This window comes from Halichoerus grypus, chromosome 6, assembly GCF_964656455.1.
Source record: "Halichoerus grypus chromosome 6, mHalGry1.hap1.1, whole genome shotgun sequence".
Taxonomy (NCBI): Eukaryota; Metazoa; Chordata; class Mammalia; order Carnivora; family Phocidae; genus Halichoerus; species Halichoerus grypus.
In genome coordinates, this window is record NC_135717.1 from 66,977,910 (window position 1) to 66,999,423 (window position 21,514).

At 36.2% G+C, this 21,514-nt stretch overlaps 1 protein-coding gene across 3 annotated transcripts in view; it reads right to left on the bottom strand.

Annotated features, from left to right (window-relative positions):
• Nucleotides 1-21,514, bottom strand: part of MPP7 (MAGUK p55 scaffold protein 7) — a 299,029-nt gene that overhangs the window by 55,823 nt on the left and 221,692 nt on the right. For all 3 annotated transcript variants that reach the window (XM_078075305.1, XM_078075306.1, XM_078075304.1), the window contains exon 12: nt 137-307. In XM_078075305.1, coding sequence (XP_077931431.1) covers nt 137-307 — 171 coding nt within the window. The remainder of the gene's footprint in view (nt 1-136; nt 308-21,514) is intronic.

A 21,514-nucleotide genomic window follows, 5' to 3' on the forward strand; every position in this document is an offset into this window, starting at 1 on the left:
CATTGTAGAGACCACACAAAAGGTATTCAAAAATGAGATTTTCTTTGGCTTGAAATCATCAAGCACCATGCTCTTTGAAGTTAAATACTTCCTACCTCACTTGTTTCGTCAGAATTAACACAAAAGGCACACTTACCGACCAGAACGACAAGTCTGTATTTTTCGTTCATTTGCCGCCGATATGGTGTCACTTCCTCATATGTGGGTACATCAGCTGTGTCGTACTGGTCACTCTTCTTGCATTCATACATGGACTTATTTGTTTTCTTATCTTTTCTACTAAGACGGAAACTTCTCCTAAAACCAGCTGCAGAAAAACATATATATATATATATATATATATATATTTAGTAATAAGAACTAAAGAAAGAAACCCCCAACAACCAACAATTAAAAAACCTTCAAAGTTGGATTGGATTTTACGAACCCAAATATTGTCACAGTACATTTAGTAAAACACCTAGATACTACACAATTTCATTAAAACAACCATTTACAAGAGAATCCTTTAACATTTATTTTTATAGTTATATTAATATACATTTTATTTGGTTCCAAACCATAAAGAATTATTCTCTGAATTCAAAGAGTAAAATAACTGCATAATAAAGCAAAATAAGTTGGAAATCATAGTTTATCATGGACTGACTGAACACAGTTGATAAAAAGTTAAAAGCACTGTAGAAACATTTAAAATATAAATGCTGAATTCTCTCATTCATAAATACTAGAATATTTTATATTGTATTGTAAGCACAACCTAACAACATACCTGTGACACAGACAAGCATCTATTCTTAAACAAAAAGGAAACTAAATTAGGGAGAGCTCAGTTTCAAACATGTCAAACATGGATCAGGCCAACAGAAGAGCAAGTTCTTTGGCTTTTATGAGACTCCAGTGTGGGTTGGGGGTGGGGGGCATAAATGATCAAGTCCAGGTTTTTGTTCTCCTATGGAAAAGTCCATGGCTTTATACCTTGAAGCCTACTGAATTTTGGAAATAAGATTCATAGTCTCAAGTGTATACTCTTATCAACACATCATATGATCTTTTCCTAAAATAACTGTACAAGTACTTCAATAAATTTAAATGCTTAAAGCTCACAGCTGTCATTTAACACATGGGCTTAAAAAGCTGAGGCAAAGGTTCTTTTTCCCCGTCAACCCCCATTTCATTCAGCTTGCTCTTCATGTTGTTGCACTGTTTGGGATTTATTTCCTTTCTAGTGATGTTTATCACACACAATATGATTTCATCCGTATATACACACAGTATGAATTCGGTAAGATGTGCAATCAATTTTCGACCTAACCAACCCTCAAAATCCAGACTTTAAGGAAAACTGTTCTGGTTATTGAAACATTATATATATTCATATCAGCTCCATGGTACAAAGCAAAATGCAAGTACATTTTTAAGTATATAAAAATATATTCTCTTGGAAAAGAATTTTTTTTTCTTTTGGAAAAGAATGTAGATCAACTGTGATAAGTGGTAAAAAAAAATTTTAAATAGAGGTATTTTATAAAAAAAAAATGCAAGAATGTACCTCTGAAACAAATAACACATTATATGTTAAAAAAAAAAAAAAAAGCAGGAAGGGAAAAATGAAGGGGGGGAAATCGGAGGGGGAGACGAAACCATGAGAGACCATGGACTCTGAGAAACAAACTGAGGGTTCTAGAGGGGAGCGGGGTGGGGGGATGGGTTAGCCTGGTGATGGGTATTAAAGAGAGCACGTACTGCATGGAGCACTGGGTGTTATACACAAACAATGAATCATGGAACACTACATCAAAAACTAATGATGTAATGTATGGTGATTAACATAACATAATAAAATAATTTTAAAAAGTCAAAAAAATGCAAGAATATTAAAACTGATCTGTGTGAATTTTAGGGGCCATAATGAAAAAAAATACTACTACTGCATTTAAGAAATTAACAGGATTCAAAATAAAGGCCAATACTAAAAACAATTATCAGTAACCATGGAGTTACAGCACTCACCTTATGGATTCACAGTTTAATAAAAATCAGCCAAGATACTAAGAAGAGGGTGATACAAGGTTCATCTGATAATAGAATTTTGTGGCCCACCACGAGTCATTCTGATTTTGAGCAGGTACGCAGATTATTTGAGGGAAAAGATTTACAAAGGATTTGAGACGAGAGTTCATCACTCTAAAGCTCTCATATTGAAGGCAGAAGGCAAAGAGGAAAAGGAAAACAGGCCAAGGGCTAAAACACTGATATCTCTCCAAGAAGGACGAGATTCAGAGGAAGCAAATGGGGACTGTGCCCGCCTGGCCCTAGGATGAAGAAGTCTCAATTCTAAAACCACTCAGGCAGGCAGAGTTCAAACTTCTATATAAAGGGTCAGAGGGAAGCTGTTTATTATTACTTCTCTTGTGTTTTTTAGGATATTGGGAAAGACTCACGAGAATGCCAGAAAAGGGTTTCCCTACATGAGAGTCCTCACAACGCCAACCCAGAAGTGGGGGGATCCTTACAACCACTCCTAGTGCTTGAACGCATGCTTCTCAGACAACTCACTCTTACCAACCCCACCCCAGCTCTGTCACCTGTAACGGCTGGCCTACTCTGGAATCCATCATAAGATGGCTTTCGGTTTGGCACAAAAATTACACATTAGCTATTCTAACTCTCCGATGCTGGTACTTCAGAGTGTTCAAATTTCAGGTTCCCACAGTTCTTGTCTCATGGAAGGCAATTATAGGATAAGCAGGTAGAACTGGAAGTTTCCTCACGGTTATTCTTTTCATGGAGGGAGGGTTTTCCTCAAGTCACTACAAACTTATGGCCCAGGAATGAATCTAACCAGGATAGAAATATTTCATCCAAAGCAAATGAAGTCCAAAAGTAAAAACCTGAAAAATTTCTGAGCCATGAATCCCAGCTAAATCCTGCATTTCAGTGCAAGTGTACCTAATTGAGTTTTTTTTTTTACAATTAACTTAAGTTTTTGCTTTCATTAAAAACGAAGAGATAGTGGGGAAAAGAGTGAAGGTAATCAGATGTCTGATGTGAGGTTGTCTGGACATCAAAGATGGGGACCATGGCCCACAGGATGGTTTGGTGATATTTGTTGTCCAGTGCTTGGTACAGAATAGGTGCTTGATAAAAGTTTTATAAATTCAAGTAATTTAAAAAGGCCAGAACAAAGCCCTACTTCACCTCTCTTTCATTATCTTACTGTAAATTTCAACAAAGAAAGCAGGGCACATTTGGTATTTTCACAAGAGAAAATTCTAAGAGGCAGGCCTAACGACAAAACATGGCATACACAAAGGCACAGACCTGGAAGGAACTCTGCAGACCCTCCTGGCCCGCGACATCCTTGCTCCCCGGCCACATGGATGGCACAGATGTCACACACCTGCCCATGCACCGTGACACGGTCCTGATCTCATTCACGTCACTATTCCAGGTGGCAATGACTGAGCAACTAGAATTCCCACAGGCTGTGAAGCTTAAGTGTCCTGACCCAATATGCTCACTTACAAAACTAAGGAAAAATGGCCGATCACCACACCACGTCTATTAGAGCAGCAATACTAAGTGTTAAAAATTGAGGACCAGGGCGCCTGGGTGGCTCAGTTCGTTAAGCGACTGCCTTCGGCTCAGGTCATGGTCCCGGAATCCTGGGATCGAGCCCTGCATCAGGCTCCCTGCTCAGCGGGGAGCCTCTTCTCCCTCTGACCCTCTCCCCTCTCATGCTGTTTCTCTCTCTCTCTCAAATAAATAAGTAAATAAATAAAATCTTAAAAAAAAAAAAAATCGAGGATCAGAGGCGCCTGGGTGGCTCAGTCGGTTAAGCATCCAGCTCTGGGTTTTGACTCAGGTCTGATCTGAGGGTCGCGGGATCCGGCCCTGCGTCAGGCTCTGCGCTCAGCGACGAGTCTGCTTGAGATTCTTTCCCCCTCCCTCTGCTCCTGCTCCCCCTCATGCGCTTGCTCTCTAAAATAAATAAAATCTTAAAAAAAATTTTGAGGACCAGAGGTGGCCAGGTCTGGGTTAGCATCTAGATTCTGACACCAGCTGTATGATTTCGCCAACTTTTTATAAACTTCTCTAAGGCTCATTTCTCAACTTTAAAATGAGGATAAGAGTATCTACCTTACGGGGTTGTTAAGGATTAAACAAACAATTCACATAAAGCATCTGGCCCAGTACCTGGCATATGGTCAATACCTACAATTAGCTATAGATTAGTACTTGATTATGTCTCCAACTAACTGAAAGTACCTGGAAGGCAGGAATATATACCTCCTTGTATTCCCTCAGCATACAGTCTCGCAAGAAAGGGAAAAATAAGGGGCTTATTCATAAGTGTTTAAATGGCTGTTATAAAAGAACAATATTTAAATATAAAGAATATTAAAATTACAGCCAGATTTAAACGTTAAATATTAAAACTACCTATTAAAGTAGTAAAGCATTTTAACGAATCACAACAGAAAAATTTAGTATGCACTATCCTTTCACTTTTTTTTCTCCCCAGATACTCTAAGGATATATGTTATTTCTGGTACCATATTTAAATTTAAAGAGCCTCCTTCCTTTTGTCTTCTTACTTATCATGACCACATACTCTCCTGATCCACAGATCCTGTTTACTTTCCATATTTATAGCACTCCATACACATAAGTACACAGGATAAAAAAAAAAAATCCTCAACCCAGAGGAACCAATAAAGCCAGAACAGAGGATATGACAAAAGGCAAAAAATTCAGAGTACTTGCTTGTGATGGTTTCTCAAACCAAAACAACAAAACAGGCTGTCCTCCACGGGAAGTCTGGGATGATAGCTCATTTGGTGTGCCGTTCAAGGCTCTGATTTTCAAACCTGGGTCACATAATGAGCTATGTGTCAGCACACACCTTGGTAAGTCTAAGCTTAAAGGAGACTTAACTCTGTGTCTGCAAGAGGCGATTTCTTCCCTTCAGCTTTTATGTGGTTCTCTTATTAAAAGGAAGATTTAAAACTGTATGCTTACACTGAGCGTAAGCAAAGGGTTCGTTCAGGTAAATGTGAATAAATAACCCAGAACCTACTGAATCCCCATTCATTTTCAATGTACACGTCTTACCAAGAGCTGGCTTTAAAAGAAGGGAAAAGGAACGGTAACGAGGAATCTGGAGTAAGGGACAGTTTTACACAAAATATATTTTTCCTTATATTTCACATCTTTGTAATTTATAATTGGCTCAACATTTTTATGGACAGGGTTTTTCCAGTGAGCTTACCCACAGCTGTTAGAGATTTGTGTGTTTTAAAGGAACGACACATTTACTTTACTACAATAGGAAAGTGACTCTATAGTAAGACTGCAGCTGCATGACCTGATTGCAAGGAGACACTTCTTATCTCATATTTTCCAGTAGAAATCATTTGTGATCACTTATTAACTGAGCATATAATTGCAAAGCTTTGTTTGAAGTATTTTCTACTATAGAGGGAAACACTTAAGTTGCTTAGTTTGTGCTCCTTATTTCAAGAAGATTGCAATAAACATCCTCAACATTCCCTTTATTCCATCTCATGGATTATTTCATTAGGATACACTGCCAGAAGCTAGATAGATCTTGTCCAAATGCTTCTCAGATCAGTGAATGCCAGTGTACATTTCCGCCAGCAGGAAGTACAATTACCCATATATCACACCAGCCTCTCATAAAGAGACTTCTAATTGCTTTGAAATCTTCAGTGATTTGACAAGTGAACAAATTATATGTTATTTCATCTTCACTGTTACAGGAGTTGACTTTTTTTCAAGTTTCACACCCATTTGCATTTCTTATTTCCTTTGTAAATTGTTGGTTAATTATTTTGACCACTTTCTCATTAGGGTCTTCATAAATATATATACATACATGTATTTTTTAAGTCACAGCCCTTGACCCTAATTTACTGCAAACACTTAAGATTTTCAATTTTCCATTTTGAAGAAATTTAAAATGTTTATGTAGTTGAGTCTGTGAGTTTCTTTTCTGATTTCTTCCACTGTTTTTAGGACTTTCCTATCCTTGGGTCTGATAAATACTCACCTATATTTTCTTAAGTTAAAAAAAAAAAATGGGTTGCATGGCTTTACACTTAGTTTTTTTTATCCCATCTGGAATTACTCAGCTGTAATCATGAGATCAAGCTTGTGAGGTGAGGCTGTAACTTTATATTTTTCTAAGTAATTAACCAATGGTCCCCAAAATACTTACTGAACAATCCTTTCACTCCTTTATGTTGATACATACTTTGTACTAAAGTACCAGATGGCTTATTATTATGTCATGACCAAAAAAAAAAAGAAAGAAAAAGAAAAAAGAAAAGAAAAACCCAAAAAGGTGATTCTTGGTCTGAGTTTAGAGAATTCTTATTGATGATATCAATACCAAAACAATAGAAGTCATGATGGTGGTAGTTGATATGGATTGAGAACTTACTAGATAACAGACACCCCTTGAAGATTTTATGTGGATTAATTCATTTACTTCGCACAGCAGCCCAAGGAGGTAGGCAGAATACTACATGGGTTTAAGTGGCTCTTCTTTTAGTTAAATCAGTCAGTCAGAGAAAGACAAATACCGTATGATTTCACTCATATGTGGAATTTAAGAAACGAAACAGATGAACATGGCGGCGGCGGGGGGGTGGGAAGAGAGGCAAACCATAAAACAGACTCTTAAGGATAGAGAACAAACTGAGTATTAATGGAAGGTAGGTGGGTGGGGGGTGGGTATTAAGGAGGGCACTTGTGATGAGCACCAGGTGTTATATATATAAGTGATGAATCACTAAATTCTACACCTGAAACTAATATTGCACTATATGTTAACTAACTGGAATTTAAATAAAAATCTGAAACAAAACAAAACAAAAAACAAGATTACCAAGGCTGTGGTTGAAATACTACATGATGAAAGAAAGAAGCAAGTTTGAAATGTTACTCCAAATATATAGATGTATAATAGAAAAAGTGATGAGCCTTCTGTTACTTTATGCAATAAGTAAACGGGAAAAAATGAAGGACCAGCAGTTCATTTTAGACTTTAACAATTATAAGCTCTTTTCTGTTGGAGACATTTTTTTCAGATATAATTAAATACATTTTGATACTCCTCTGTATTCAAGATGATGTGTAAAATATAAAAATATATACAATGGTGTCTCTGTCCTCCAAAAGCTCCCAGTCTACTAGGGGACACAGAAATATTCCCAAATACTTACAATTTAAGGGGTTTTACAACACAGCCTCATGACTAGAAACTAAGATTTTTAGCAAGTTCTCTAATTTGACACTGACATATCTATTTCTATTTCACTTTTTTTTACTTAATAAAAAAAATTAAACTCAGGAAGTTGTGACTTGGTCATTTACAAAGCTACCTGACTACATTTTATTTATACAACACCATTCATCCAAAGAGTATAAAGTTTAATGCCTAAACATGTAAATTAAGAGTCAGTTGTTATTAAAATAAGCTTCACACTGTAGGTAAGTATTAAACCTATCTATGCTATAATTTCAAATGTTAGTGATATTTTTAACAGCAAAAAAAAAAACAAAAAAAACCTGCAGTATCCAAAATATACATAAGTATGGGAATGATGCAATACTTTTTCAAAGAAATGAGATTGAAGCTATTAAATTTATAATTCTAAAACTACACAGCACCATAAAATACATTTGATTATTGAAAAAAAACTGGACAGAATAGTCATACTTACTAGTTTTACTTTTTTACTAATAGAGAAGTTGGTATGGATACAAAATTGTGGAAGAAAATGCATGAAAACAGACAATGGTTGTGTTAGGGAGAGAGGGATGTGGGCAATTGTTATTCTATTTTTCAAACTTTCCGTAATGTTACATAATTTTAAAATTTGAAGCAAAAAAAGCCCACAAAACACAGAGTTCATAATATATGAACCAAACAAATGAAATCCACTACAGACAGCTGTCATATTAACACATAATACAAAATACATGTGACTATGTCTCAGAGGCAGGGTCTAGTCTTCTATATTTTGAAATAATTATGGTAAAAGACTACATTTTTATATTCATAAGAGTTAGAAATAGCCAATAAATTAAAATATTAAAATCTTTTTTTAAAAATCATAATGTTATTATATTCATTGGCTCCCATAAATAAGTAACTTTAGTGTAAATTTACAATGTAAATATTTATCATTTAATAGTCTTACTTTTTCATAAAACTTTAAGACATTTAAGATGGCATTTTATAAAAAAACACATGATCATTTTATGACCAAACATGTCCATTAACATGAAAGGCCCTCCAACAGAGTCATCACCAATACTAACACAGCCCCAGAAATCACACGTGAGCAAGTGAAGTGACATCTGCCTTTCTGTTAATTCAAAGAAAATAAATACGACTATGTTACCACCCACAATTTTCAAGTGGGACAGTTTCAATCTTTGGTTACATTTCTTTTATGTAACCAATTTGGTCTAAAAACATCAGATATTATATATTCTCAATGTTTTTAATAATAAGGAGCTTTTAAGGTTTAAGTTTTATAGATGTTTGTAGAATGGGAAAAGAAGCATCTCAGTGAAATTGTTTGAATCATAAAATAGCAATATTGATCGTAGCCACCTCAAAAGTTAAGAGTTTTATGGAAGGATCCTCTCTAAAGTTCCAAATTTTTAGAGAAATACATTTATTTGATACCAACACAATCAAGAAAACTGTTTACTTTCTTAAAAGGAGATAAAAATAAACATTTCAATTCTTTTTTCTCTCAAATACATGAAAATGTGGATTCTCTTTCTTTTTTCCTTAACTTAGGAGAACTACCAAACGTGTGAAAATCATTTTTTGCATCTTAAAATGCTGGATTAATTTGACAAAGCTCATATTTAATAGTTCAATAGGTACCTTATTACAAGGAAGAAAATATTTTAAACGTAAATGAACTTTTTAAGAAGATTAAAAAACTTATGTGGACATTAATAAAAACTAAGCAGCTGGAAATTATTATACAGTGTTAGGCTCCTGCCAACAAAACATTGAAAATTTCCATTAAAATAAACATTTTTAATATAATGCCAATGTTGCTGTAATGATATGTCATAACTGACATGTAAAAACTATGTAAACATGGTCCTAAGACAAAATTATTATTGAAATGATGCTTCCATAGGACACCAATCATAAAACTGTCCCAAAGACAATTGAGGATAATTAAGACCAAACAAGCAGACAAAAATCTGGGGAGGACGTTTAAACTGAAAAGAAACGCCAATATAAAACTATAAAAGTAACGGAGATCTGAAGAAGCTGGGTTAGTCAGCTTCTTGTATTCATCTTCTAAAACACTGTCAGGGGGAAAAAAATCATCACAGACGTAGGAACATTACCGCGGATTACATTAACCAACTTTACATATGCTAATTTTGTGTATAAAGTGGAACAAGCTTTTGAACAAACAAATATAAAATTCATCTCTGGAATGTTACAGGTTTCCAGTTGCTCTCAAAAAAACTTAAAGAAATGTTCAAATGCCATAAATACCCTTTAATCATTCAGCTCATCTCAAGCTAAAGATAAAAATAGAAACTCGAAGTGCCTAGTGAAATCATGGAAGCTAATATAAGATATCAATTTGCAATTTCCGAGAAAAAAACTACTTAGGTCTTAAAAAGTTTTCCGGATACCACTGACAATTTCTTTTTAAAGCACAGCACAGGATTACCATAAAAAAGGAGAAACCATATGAGAACTTAATTTTCTGCCAGTCAGCTAATAAAGAAATTAGTTTTTACTTACACTTTCAAAATTATGAGAAAATACAGTATGCACACATAAAATTAAATATAAAAATATAGTTCTAAAAAGAGGGGAAAATTGGATTTTAAAATTTTAATATATTTTCTTAAGTTGAGTCTATGCAACCAAAAATTCTCCAAGCAGGAATGGTTTCTTTCTGTCAGAGAAAATATTTCCAAGTAGTATTCCAGACATGTTGAGATTATGCAGAGTTCTTGTTCAAGAAAGAACCTGTACCATTTTTAAAAGAATGCTTCTAAATGTTCTCTTTGTATAAATTTTACTTTTTGGAAGAATATTAAGGCAGTTTATTTTGACATATCTGTACTTACCTACAAAACATTCTTTAATAAAATGGCTCAATAATAGAGCAAATGGGAATTTTTACTAGATTTATAAAATAGTGTAACTTGTTGAAAATCAATGGTGCTTACACACAGAAAGAAGAAAAAAGATTAGGAAAAAAACCCACAGAAGTGGAGATAGGTAAATAATAACATTTGAAAGAACAGCATATGGACAGTTTTGTTTATACTGAACTTTATGGTAAACACTTCAGTTAAATAGAAAGCAAAGTCTTTACATAAGTCCCAAAACTGATCTTGTTTTAAAAGAATGCATGAAGTACTCCAAGAAGGGCAGAAGTGGAGAAATTGGTGAGTTTTCGGGAAACCATTTGCAAGACATTATGTTTGAATACAGATGCCTGATAAGCAGGGCTTTGTTAATTGGTTATAACAAGATTGCGATAATGAATTAACCAGAGGAAAAACATTCTGTAATTCTTACCAACGTAAAAAAGAAAACTAATTCTTCATATAAACTATTTTGTACTGCATGAGGAAAAAGGATTGAATCTCCAAAGCTGGCTATCCTACTACTGAGAAACAACTGCCGCACAGAAGCCAACGTGCACGCACGTGCACGCCACAAACTCGCACACCATCCACCAAAGCTAAATGAAATTTTCAAGAGCTCATAGGAGGAAATGAATTATTCCCACTAATTTATATATTTATATAAATATAAATGGTTTGATAATCTTTATATAGATAGGCAGCCCTTGACTTACAGGGATTCAAATTTAAAAGGTCCAGTTTTTACACCTCGTATTTACAGCATACTATCAATTTATCTTCATATTATTGTCATAAAATTGTATGTAATTAACACAACTTACACTGCCCACTTGGTGAGCTTTTTCCTTCCTTCCAATAATAACAACCCAATCTCTTTTATTGATGAACAGACCCCTGAGAAATGCAGCATGCTACACATCAGTAAGAATCATACCAGTGTACATTCATATCAGTGATAGTCTTTAAAAAAAAAAAAAGAGTCTTGTTTTTTTCTAAAAAAAAATTCTTGGAATATTATAATGTTACTTCTTTTGAAAGAGTCAAATTAGATCATTTTGACATGGGTTCTCAAAAATCTAATGGTCATGAGGTTAAGGGCTACTTATATATGCTGTTTCGTGCTTGATTTTATGCACATCAAAGAAAGTGAAAATCATCAAATGTATTCACTGAGCTACTGGTCTGATGTAGATCAATACCAGTTGTCAATCTACTAGTAGACCCTGGGCAGCCCCATTTTTTTTTTTTTTTGGTTCAAGGGTACTGTGCCTGCAGGGTAGATCACTTCCCCTTTTCCTCTCCTTCTGCGGGCTCAGGAAATACATAATGTGAAGGTGGATGAGCGGCAAGAGTAAGGTTCTAAAATAAGCCAGAGTCTCAGAAATTCTTCGTAACAGTCCTTGGGAAAGCCCTCATGAGAAGGCTAAATTTCTGGAAACTCCCTATTTTCCAGAGCTTTCCTAGAACTGGATAGGGTGCCATGTGCCGAGGATAGATACAGACCTATCCTGTGTATGTGGATATTCTTTAAAATCAGTGGCACTACAATGTATCTGTAAAAATAGTGGTATCTATTGGAATTTGATGTATCCCAGGACACTATGGGTATTTGTATGATATGCAGTTAAGTGACTAAAATGTTACAAAACCATTTTTGTTGACTTGTACTGTTTAAATGACTTCTTTTTGTAAGAGAAGCAATTGATGTGAAAGACATTATCAAATCTCCCAAGAGTAAATATTTCTTCAATGCAGTAATTACCCCAGACATATTTAGAGTAGGAGAATGTGACTGTTAATTTTATGTGTCGGCTTGACTGGGCCATAGTGCTCAGATATTTGGCCAAACATTACTCTAGATGTTTCTGTAAAGGTGTTTTTTGGATGAGATTAACCTTTACATCAGTGAACTTTGAATAAAGCAGATTACCCTCTAGAATGTGGGTGGGCCTCATCTAATCCGTTGGGGGAAAAAAAATTAATCTCCCCTGAAAAAGAAGGGATTCTGCCAGCAGATGGCCTTTGAACTCAAACTACAACTCATCCCTGGGTCTCCAGCCTGCTGGCCTCTCCTGCAGAGTTTGACTTACCAAGGCTCCACAATCATGTGAACCAACTCCTTGCACTCTCTGTGTTGTGTGTGTGTGTATGTGTGAGTACATAGCTGCCTGAGTAATACAGAGGATTAGAAGGGAAATGTTAAAATCTTAGAATAAACTAGCATTTCCTAGTTAGTGTAGAAATAAACTGTAACATTTTAATACCTTTTAGAAGAGAGAAAATGAATAAAAACCAATTTTTTATTCTTTGAAAGGATCAACAAAACTGACAAACCTTTAACATACACGGACCAATAAAAAAAAGAGAAGACCCCAATTATTAAATTTAGGAATGAAAGAGGGGACACTGTTACCAAGAAGAAATAAAAAGATTATAAGAGACTATATGAACAGCTGGATGCCAGCAAACTGGATAATCTAAATGAAATAGACAAATTACTAGAGATTTACTACTAAAACTGAAAATCTGAACAAACCTTTAATAAGTAAAGAGATTGAGTTAGTAGTCAAAAAACTTTCCACAAAGAAAAGCTTAGGATGAGATGGCTTCACTGGTGAATTCTAGCAAAAGTTTAGAGAACAATTAACACAATCAAACAAAGTTTACAAACGCTTTCAAAAGAGTAGGGAACACTTCCCACCCTATCATATGAGGCCAGTATTAGTCTGATACCAAAATCAGGCAAAGATATCACTAGAAAAAGGAAATCTAAAGACCAGTATCCCTATTCCTCAGAATACTAGCAACCCAAATTCAGCAACACATATAAAGGATATAAAGGATTATACACCATGAGCAAGTGGGATTTGTCTTAGGAATACAAGGTTGGGTCAACATATAAAAATCAATCAATGTTATATGCCACATTAGTAGAATGAGGAAAAAAGCCACATGATCATTTCAAATGATGCAGAAAAAGGATCTTCTATATACAAGATAAAGTAATCTTCAAATAGAGATGGTTTCACTACTTTCTTTCCAATCTGGAGACTTCTATTTCTTTCCCTCGCCCCATTGCTCTGGCTTGCACCTCTAGTACTACGGTAAATTAAGTGACAAGAATGCACATCCTTGTTAGTTTCTGATCTTAAGGAGAAAGTTCTCAGTCTTCCACGATTAAGTACGCTGTTAGCTCTCGGGTTTTAGTAGATGCCCTTTACCAGGTTGAGGAAATTCCCTTCTATTCTTAGGTTAAGTTTTTATCACCAAAGGGTGGATTTTGTCAAATGCTTTTCAACCAACCAAGCTACCAACTGTGTATCAAGGTTGCTGGTAACTTCCACATTGCTAAATCAAAGGTCGCTTCTCTTTCCTCATCTTGTTTGATCACTCTTTCCCTTCCTAAAACTTTTATTGGCTCCTAGAAGAATCACACCCCTGGATTTCCTTCTACTTCACTTTGGGTTCTTTTCTTGCCCAAATCTACACCCACCCCCAATGATCTTATCCAGCTTTGTACCTTTAAATTTGATCTAACTCTGACAACTTCTAAATCAACTGCCTGAACTCAAAGCTGCCTACCCAGTTGCCTATTTAACACCTGTATATGAGTACTATAAACTCAGTATATCCCGACCAGGATCCCCTGATCTTTCCCCACCCCAAACTTCTACTCCATGGTCTCTTCCATCTCTGGAAATGGTGACTCCACCCTTGCAGTTACTAAATCCAAAAATGGTGCTCTCATCCTTGATCCTCCAACTTGTCTCAAAATCTTGTCAGTCTCACCTTTAAAATGTATTCAGCATCTCAAGTCTTATTACTACCTCCACTGAGAATGTTTTCTTTCAAGCCACAATCATTTCTTGCCTGGATTTCCACATAGCTCCTTGTTTCTGCCCTTGCTCCCTTACAGTCCCTTCTCAACAGACCAGCCAAGTGCTCCTTAAACATACATCAGTCAAGTCATTGCTCTGCTCAGAACCCTTCAATGATTTCAAATCTCACACATAGTAAGAGCCAAGAAACTCCCTCCATCCCCTTCCTCTCTACAACCATTCTGTTACGCTGCCAACCCTCAAGTCGTATCAGTTCCTCCCTTCTTCACACTGGTCTCCCTACTGATCCTCAGAGGCATCAGGGTCCTGTCTTAGGGCCTTTGCACATGCTTGTCCCATTCCTTGGAATTCTCATTCCCCACGAGACTCCTTTTCAGGTTTTTGCTCAAACACAACCACTTCAAAGAGGCCTTCCTTAACCACCTTATAGAAATTTGATGTCCCATTTTCCCAGCTCCTCCATCACCCATTCCTGTTTTACTTTACTTCATAGCACTTATTACCACCTAAGATCTTTTATAATTTATTTAGTTGTTGGTCCCAAACGTACCCCCAATATGGAAGCTCTATGAAAGGGTATTTGTTTTGATCTTTGTTGAAACTCTAGTGTCTACAGCAGTCTAGAACATAATAGGCATTCAGTAAATATTAGAAAAAAATCCAGAAATATCATTATAAGACAGTTATATTCTGTACATACCAGAAGAAACAGCTAACCAGAGCTAAAGTGGTGGTCTCTTGAGGGAAAAGGTGGGACTGGAAAAGGGAAAGGTACACTTGTTTGGGGTTGTAAGACTTGCAAATACTGTGACTTTTCAAACAATTTATTAAATAAAGCCATAGGAAACTGCTGACATTCTGTTGTTTTCTGACCTACAAAACAGGACTATGAAGCAATTTCATAGGCTTAACCTAATGCATATGTTATTTTAATTAAAAAAAATATTAGGGGCGCCTGGGTGCTCAGTTGGTTAAGCATCTGCCTTCGGCTCAGCTCATGATCCCAGGGTCCTGGGATCGAGCCCCACATCAGGCTTTCTGCTCAGGGGGGAGCCTGCTTCTCCCTCTCCCTCTGTGATCTCACTTTCGCTCTCTCTCAAATAAAATCTTTTTTAAAAAATTAAAAATTAGAATTCTTTTTAAAAATTTTAGTGTGGGGAATACGAAAGAAAACTCAGAAGACAAAGGAAACAATTCACGGATCTGGCAATGAAATATCTACATGCTGTGAATCTTGGAATAGAAAAAGGTAAAACCCAACCAAAAGATCAAAAAAAATGTGCCCAACAGAGAGAGGGCTAATATTCATTGCACAGAAAGAGCTCATCAAACTAACAAGAGACAGATAAAGAACTTGATAGAAAAAAAAGGCAAAGATATAATTAGTTGAGGGGGAAAAAAATGGAGAAAAACCGAGAAAAAGTCATAGCATTATACTCACAGTATGTTTTAAGGTGTTTACCAAATAATACTTCCACCATAAAAGTCTGTCATTTATGTTAGCATATTACTTATGAGACCTCTTTTAAAAATCCACTCTTAACTCCAGAGAACACACTGATAGTTATCAGAGGGGAGGTGGTGGGGGGATGGGTGAAATAGGTGATAGGGACTAAGGAGGGCACTTGTGATGAGCACCGGGTGATATATGTAAGTGTTGAATCCCCATATTGTACACCTGAAACTATCATTACATTGTACGTTAACTAGCTGGAATGTAAATAAAAACTTAAAAAAAAAGAAACAATAAAAAATAATAAATCCACTGGATGTTATATGCAACTAATGAGTCGTTGAACACTACATCAAAAACTAATAATATGTTGGCTAACTGAAAATAATAATAATAATAATAATAATAATAAAAAAATCCACAAGATCTAGAAGGATTTTGAGGATTTGGCTTTTTGAGGAAAAACAGAATTCCACATAACATTCAATTTGTTCAACGTATCTGTAACAAAGTAATAATAGTATAAAAATAATCATATAATTTAAATTATATATAAAATAACCAGAGAGTATGATCAAACTTGTTTATCCTGTAAAAGATAAAGTTTCAAATCTGTGGTCATTAGTTTGAAGTGTTTCTTTAAAAAAAGAAACTTACCGGAATCATGCTTAGTTTATGAAACCTATATTTTCATATTCTTTTTTAAAACAAAGTCTTTTGTTATATGCTTCTCTTCTCAGGCACCTTGCTAGACTCCCTTAACCCTCTTAACTCCTAGCTAAATGAACTTCGAGGTCTGTGAACCTACGGCAGTCTCTTGCTACATGTGTCAGGATAAACATTTAGGCCAGAATGAAAGATTTAACATGATGCACATCCATTAAAACACACTAACCATGTTTTTCCCCTTTGCCACAGGGAAAGATAATCTTCTCTAAGAGCGGAAGTTGAATAGAGTGGATGGCTAGAATCTGTACGCAGGGTTTGCAAATTCAAAAGCCTACGGAAGCCAGACAGGTAGAACAATCTTGTCAATTGCCTTACACAAATATATTTTGCACGAAAATCAGTCCTCAAAGAAACAGGGTGTCCCATTTGTCTGAAATACTCTTTGGCCACTTTTATTTCCCCACGTTGGAGAACATGGAGACCAAGAAATACTTCCCTGTATAATACAAACACCAACACAGCTGTTAGGACAATGTCTACCCACATCCCGCCTCAGCACCGGCAAGATGATGAGGGGTGGAAACTGTGTGGAACCAGAGACCTTGGGTGCCATTGACAGAGTCAGTTGTAACTCAAGTCCAGCTAATTATTAACATTGGGAAACGAAGGCCTCGTTTAGCCAAGTCTTTTGTTTTGTCAAAGGAGTCAGAAATTTTTACCTAAAATTTCCCAACTTTGTGGTACTAACAAAAATATATATCTTTTGTCCAAACATGGCCTGAAGCTTGTTTGTGTGCCACCAGGTTGGATATGAATCATTATATGATTCATGATATTCCCATTTTACCTAGATGGTACCCTCTTTTCCTCTGTAATGGGGTGTTACAGTATGGTGTCCTGGAAGCACAAAGCCCTCTGCCTTTTCTAAAAAATTATTACAGGTCATGGGGTAACTGCATGTTTAATCTCACCTGCTAATCCCAAATTCTTTAAGGCACTCCTGTAGTCTCAATTCCACCCAATCTAGTCTGCTTTGGGGCTTGTTCAACCAATTACTTCTGATTTCATGACTTTCAATCCTTGGGGCACCTGGATGGCTCCAGTTGGTTAAGCATCTGATTCTTGATTTCAGCTCAGGTCATGATCTCAGGGTCGTAAGATCGAGCCCCATGTTAGGCTCTGAGGCTAGGCATGGAGCCTGCTTAAGATTCTCTCTCTTCCTCTCCCTCTGCCCCTCGCCCCCCCCAAAAATTCATGAAGATATTTTAATCCTTTATCATTAGATCCACCAACTCTGTCCATAGAATTGATCCAATTTTCCTCTCCCACTAAAATATTTCTACTCCCAACTATAAAAATGGCCTTGAACTCAACTGCTATCTTTCTTTCCCTGTCCACTTACTCTTTAACACCTTGCAATTTGGCTTCCAGAAAAGCTGTTTCTCAGAGTTATCACTGACTCCAGATAACAATGGAGTTCTTGCCAGATCCAATGGCATTTCATCCAGAACTCATTTTCCTGTAGTTTTTCACCCTCCAGGAAGCCAGCCCATATTGTGGTCTCAGGGTTCCAGAGCGCAACAGAGAAAGTAAAAAAGAACACACCCATCACCTCATCCAAACTCAAATATGCCTCATGCTCTGCAACAGTCACCTCTCTCCATGTTACTGGTTCTACCTTCATCCCCTGCTGCTTAATTCTAATTCCACCTAACCCTTGGTGCCTGGTTCTAATGTCGTTCCTTGTGAGACTGGATCCTTCACTGCCTCAGGCTGGAAGGCCATCCCCTGAACCCCTGAATCATAGCATTTTATGTGACTCTTATCAGATCCTGCTTTATGCCACAGTTATTCACTCAGCGGATATACACTTGCCATCTAACTGACTGAGTATATGCCCTGAAAGTCAGGGAGAGTAAGGTATCTCTCTATTTTGGAGAGAGGTAGAAGCTTGTAGTAAAGTCTGTGCATCTGTTCACAACTCCCTGAATCCAAGCTCTTGGGCAGTCGCCTCGCACACAGACGCTGGCTTGGCCATGAGACTGGTTTTGGCCAAGACATTAATGGATGTGACGTGAGCAGAGGCTTCACCAGCACTAACATACTGGAGATTGTTTTTTCTGTTGCTCTCTGGAACCCTGGGATGCATTATGGGCTAGCTTACTGGAGTATGAACAACTATAGGAAAGAGAAACAATTTTACCCAGGTGAGCATCCCACCCCTCAGACCAACCAGAGCCCAGCCCAACCACCAGAGTGCAAAGGTCCACCAAGCTGACACAGACCAGAAGAACCACTCAGGTGACCACAGACTCAGGAGAAGAAACACTTGCTCCTTGAAGCCATTAAAAGTTTCTGAGGGTATAAGGAGAGGTGTTAATTGATATACAGAGTATCTGGCACACTGTACTGTTCTGAAATGAGTAAAGAATTAATGAAATTTTAACCTCTCCTTGACCATCCAATTACAGTTTTTCTAGCCTAAAAACTGGAATACTCTAGATTTCTGCATGGAGTTTGTTTTGCAGAATGCAAAACGAAAGGACAGCATACTGTCAAAGATAAAGTATAGGCATTATACCTGCACAGATGTGAATGTGGGGCCGGGAGGCACCATTCACTACCTGTAGGTTCGGAGATAATTCCTGTCAATTTTCTGAAGCTCAGTTTCCTTTCTGTAAAGTGGAAAAAAATCCCACCAATCTCACAGGAGTAGAGGTAATATTTATTAAATACCAAATATCACATCTGGCAAATTTCTTCAATAACCAAGAGATATTATCATATCCATAAATATTAATCTAAAAATAAGGAGGGTGAAGAGGTTCTCTCTCGAACTGTGTTTCTACACTATGACCTGTCACTCGTACAGTAGGGACCTGGTCAGGGCAAGGGTGGGAAAGGTCTGAAGTGGGAGGCAGCTGAAGAGAATTCTGAGGCCTTTAACAATTTCTAGATATCTTGGCTTTTGTTTATAACATCCCTCGGCATGGCCACACTGGGAATGTTTCCTTCCGATACAGATGAGCACATCAATCACAGACTTAATTATATTTGGGGCTGTTCAGCCAACGGTTATGTAGAAGGGTGCAACGTGAATAATCAATCATTGGAAAACAAAACCAAAAAGTTATGTTGGAAGAAGTTATTTAGAAGATTTGACAAATTAACAGCTAACCAGATAATTGAGAAAAGTCCAGACACTGTTAACTGAGTAAAATGACTTAGCCACAAACGTTTTTCAACTTCTACCCAAAAATAATGATTTACAAAAATATAGCATCTGGAAAGCTTCTTGAACAACAACACAAAAGCACACTATGAATTCCTTTATGTCCAACCCATTGAGCCTGTTTAACATAAAGGGTCATGCTACCCCCCACCGAACATCAGAGCATGCTAGTGCAAATATGCTAATTTAAGGTAAAACAATATATAATGGTTCTGGAGAAAGCAACAGAAAGAAAGAAATCCTCTTCCATGACCAATTGCTCACCTATATAGGTTCCACTGTGGTTACCAGCATATTCAGCATCTTCTGGATGGAGTGTAAAAGCATACAGAACAAAAGCCAAGAAATAAAGCAGAACAGTTAGAAGCCCAGCCACAGATGCAAAAAATAAATTACTTAAAAACAATTATGTAAAGCACAGCATAGAACAGCCCTCACAATGCCACTCTTAAACATAAAACATTGTGTTTTATATTTAAGCTTAAAGTAATGTTTTAAAACATCATGCAATTCATGTTTCAGCCTCCTTCAGAGGTTCCTTGATGCAGTTCCAAGAAAATTATAAAAGATCTGCCTACACTCTTTATACTTTCCATAGCTAAGAAAATTACAACACTTGATCCCCCAAAGTAAATTTATTTTTGTAAATCAGGCTCTTTGATAATATGTAAAATACAGCAATTACTTTGGCTCACTGGATTAGACAGAAAGGTTAAGATTAAGATACATCCTTTCTTTGGATAGGAAGAAATTCTGTGTTGGGAAGGAATAAAGGCATACTATTTCTATTTTTATTTGGTTTTTGAAAAATGAACGGATGAAAACATTTTAAAATAAATGATGTGTTATTAATTATTTGTTGGAGTGAAGTGAAAACTGGGTTATGCATATCTTAAAAATTTAATTGTAGTGGGTACTTACTACTTTAGGCCTCTTATCTTCACATAAATATGCTTCCAGAACTAACAGCACAGCATGTGCTGATATCAGATAGTTGAGAAGATTCACCTGACATCCTTATGTTAAAATAAGGATGTCAATATAACCGAATAACACTGAGACTACCGACAGAGACAAAAACATGATGTACTATTTCAGATCACTTTCTTTATTTCTGCTATACAAAGCAAAAATAGTGCAGTTCTCAAACAGAGTCCAACCATGATTTTTGGTACTGTAACATCAAGATGGAAGCTTGGATATACAATAATCTTCTATAAACTACTTGCTATATTCAATCGAATCCACACATAGGTGTACTAAATAAAATTAGTAGACTATGGCAGGGAAGCTTTCATACATGTACCTTTAATTTCCTCTGAGAAGCACAAAGAAAATGAGAAAGGAAAAGATTAAATGTGCAGAAAATACAATTAAAGTAAGAAGAAGATGCATCTGAGGGATAAAAAAAAAAATCCACCTACCACACTCAATTGTTTCCTCATCTTAGAAAAGCCAAAGGGAAAAAAATGTATTTTAAGTATTTCAAAATTATTAGTCAACATATAAACAGAATTCACAAAAAACTACATTTTAGACTGCACTGTAGTCTTGGTCTAAAAAGAATGTATATACTAAAGCAGTAAAAGCACAAAGCCTTCATTCAGTTTATTAAATGCCCAAATGGGAAAAATAATAAGGGAAAAAACAAGTTTTTCAAAATAATACCTTCAATGGGGGATTATTTTCATAGGACATTTCTGTTTGTAAACTAATCTGTCTGTTTAACACTTAGGATACATACTTAGAAATAACCCTTAAAATGCCCTTAAAATATCTCAATACCCTGTAAAGTTAACAGTATTATCAACTTATTACACATATGAAATGAGTCAGGAAGAACTCTTTACTTCATTCTGGCTATATTATTTGCTAAAAGGTATTTTAAAAAAATAATTCTAAAAATTACTAATTGTTACTAATTGTTACTCATAGGAAAGAAATTTAAGAGTTCTGTGTGACTTAGGAAACTTACCTTCAGTTAAAGGTGGAAAAAGAACTGGCAATTTAATAGAAGCAAAATGGAACCACAAATCAAGGTAGAACATTTTTCTCTATGAGACTTTGTAGAACAAATAGGACTGACTGGGACAGTTTTTGGCTCACTTCTCTCTCCAAACTACAGAATGTCAGTCA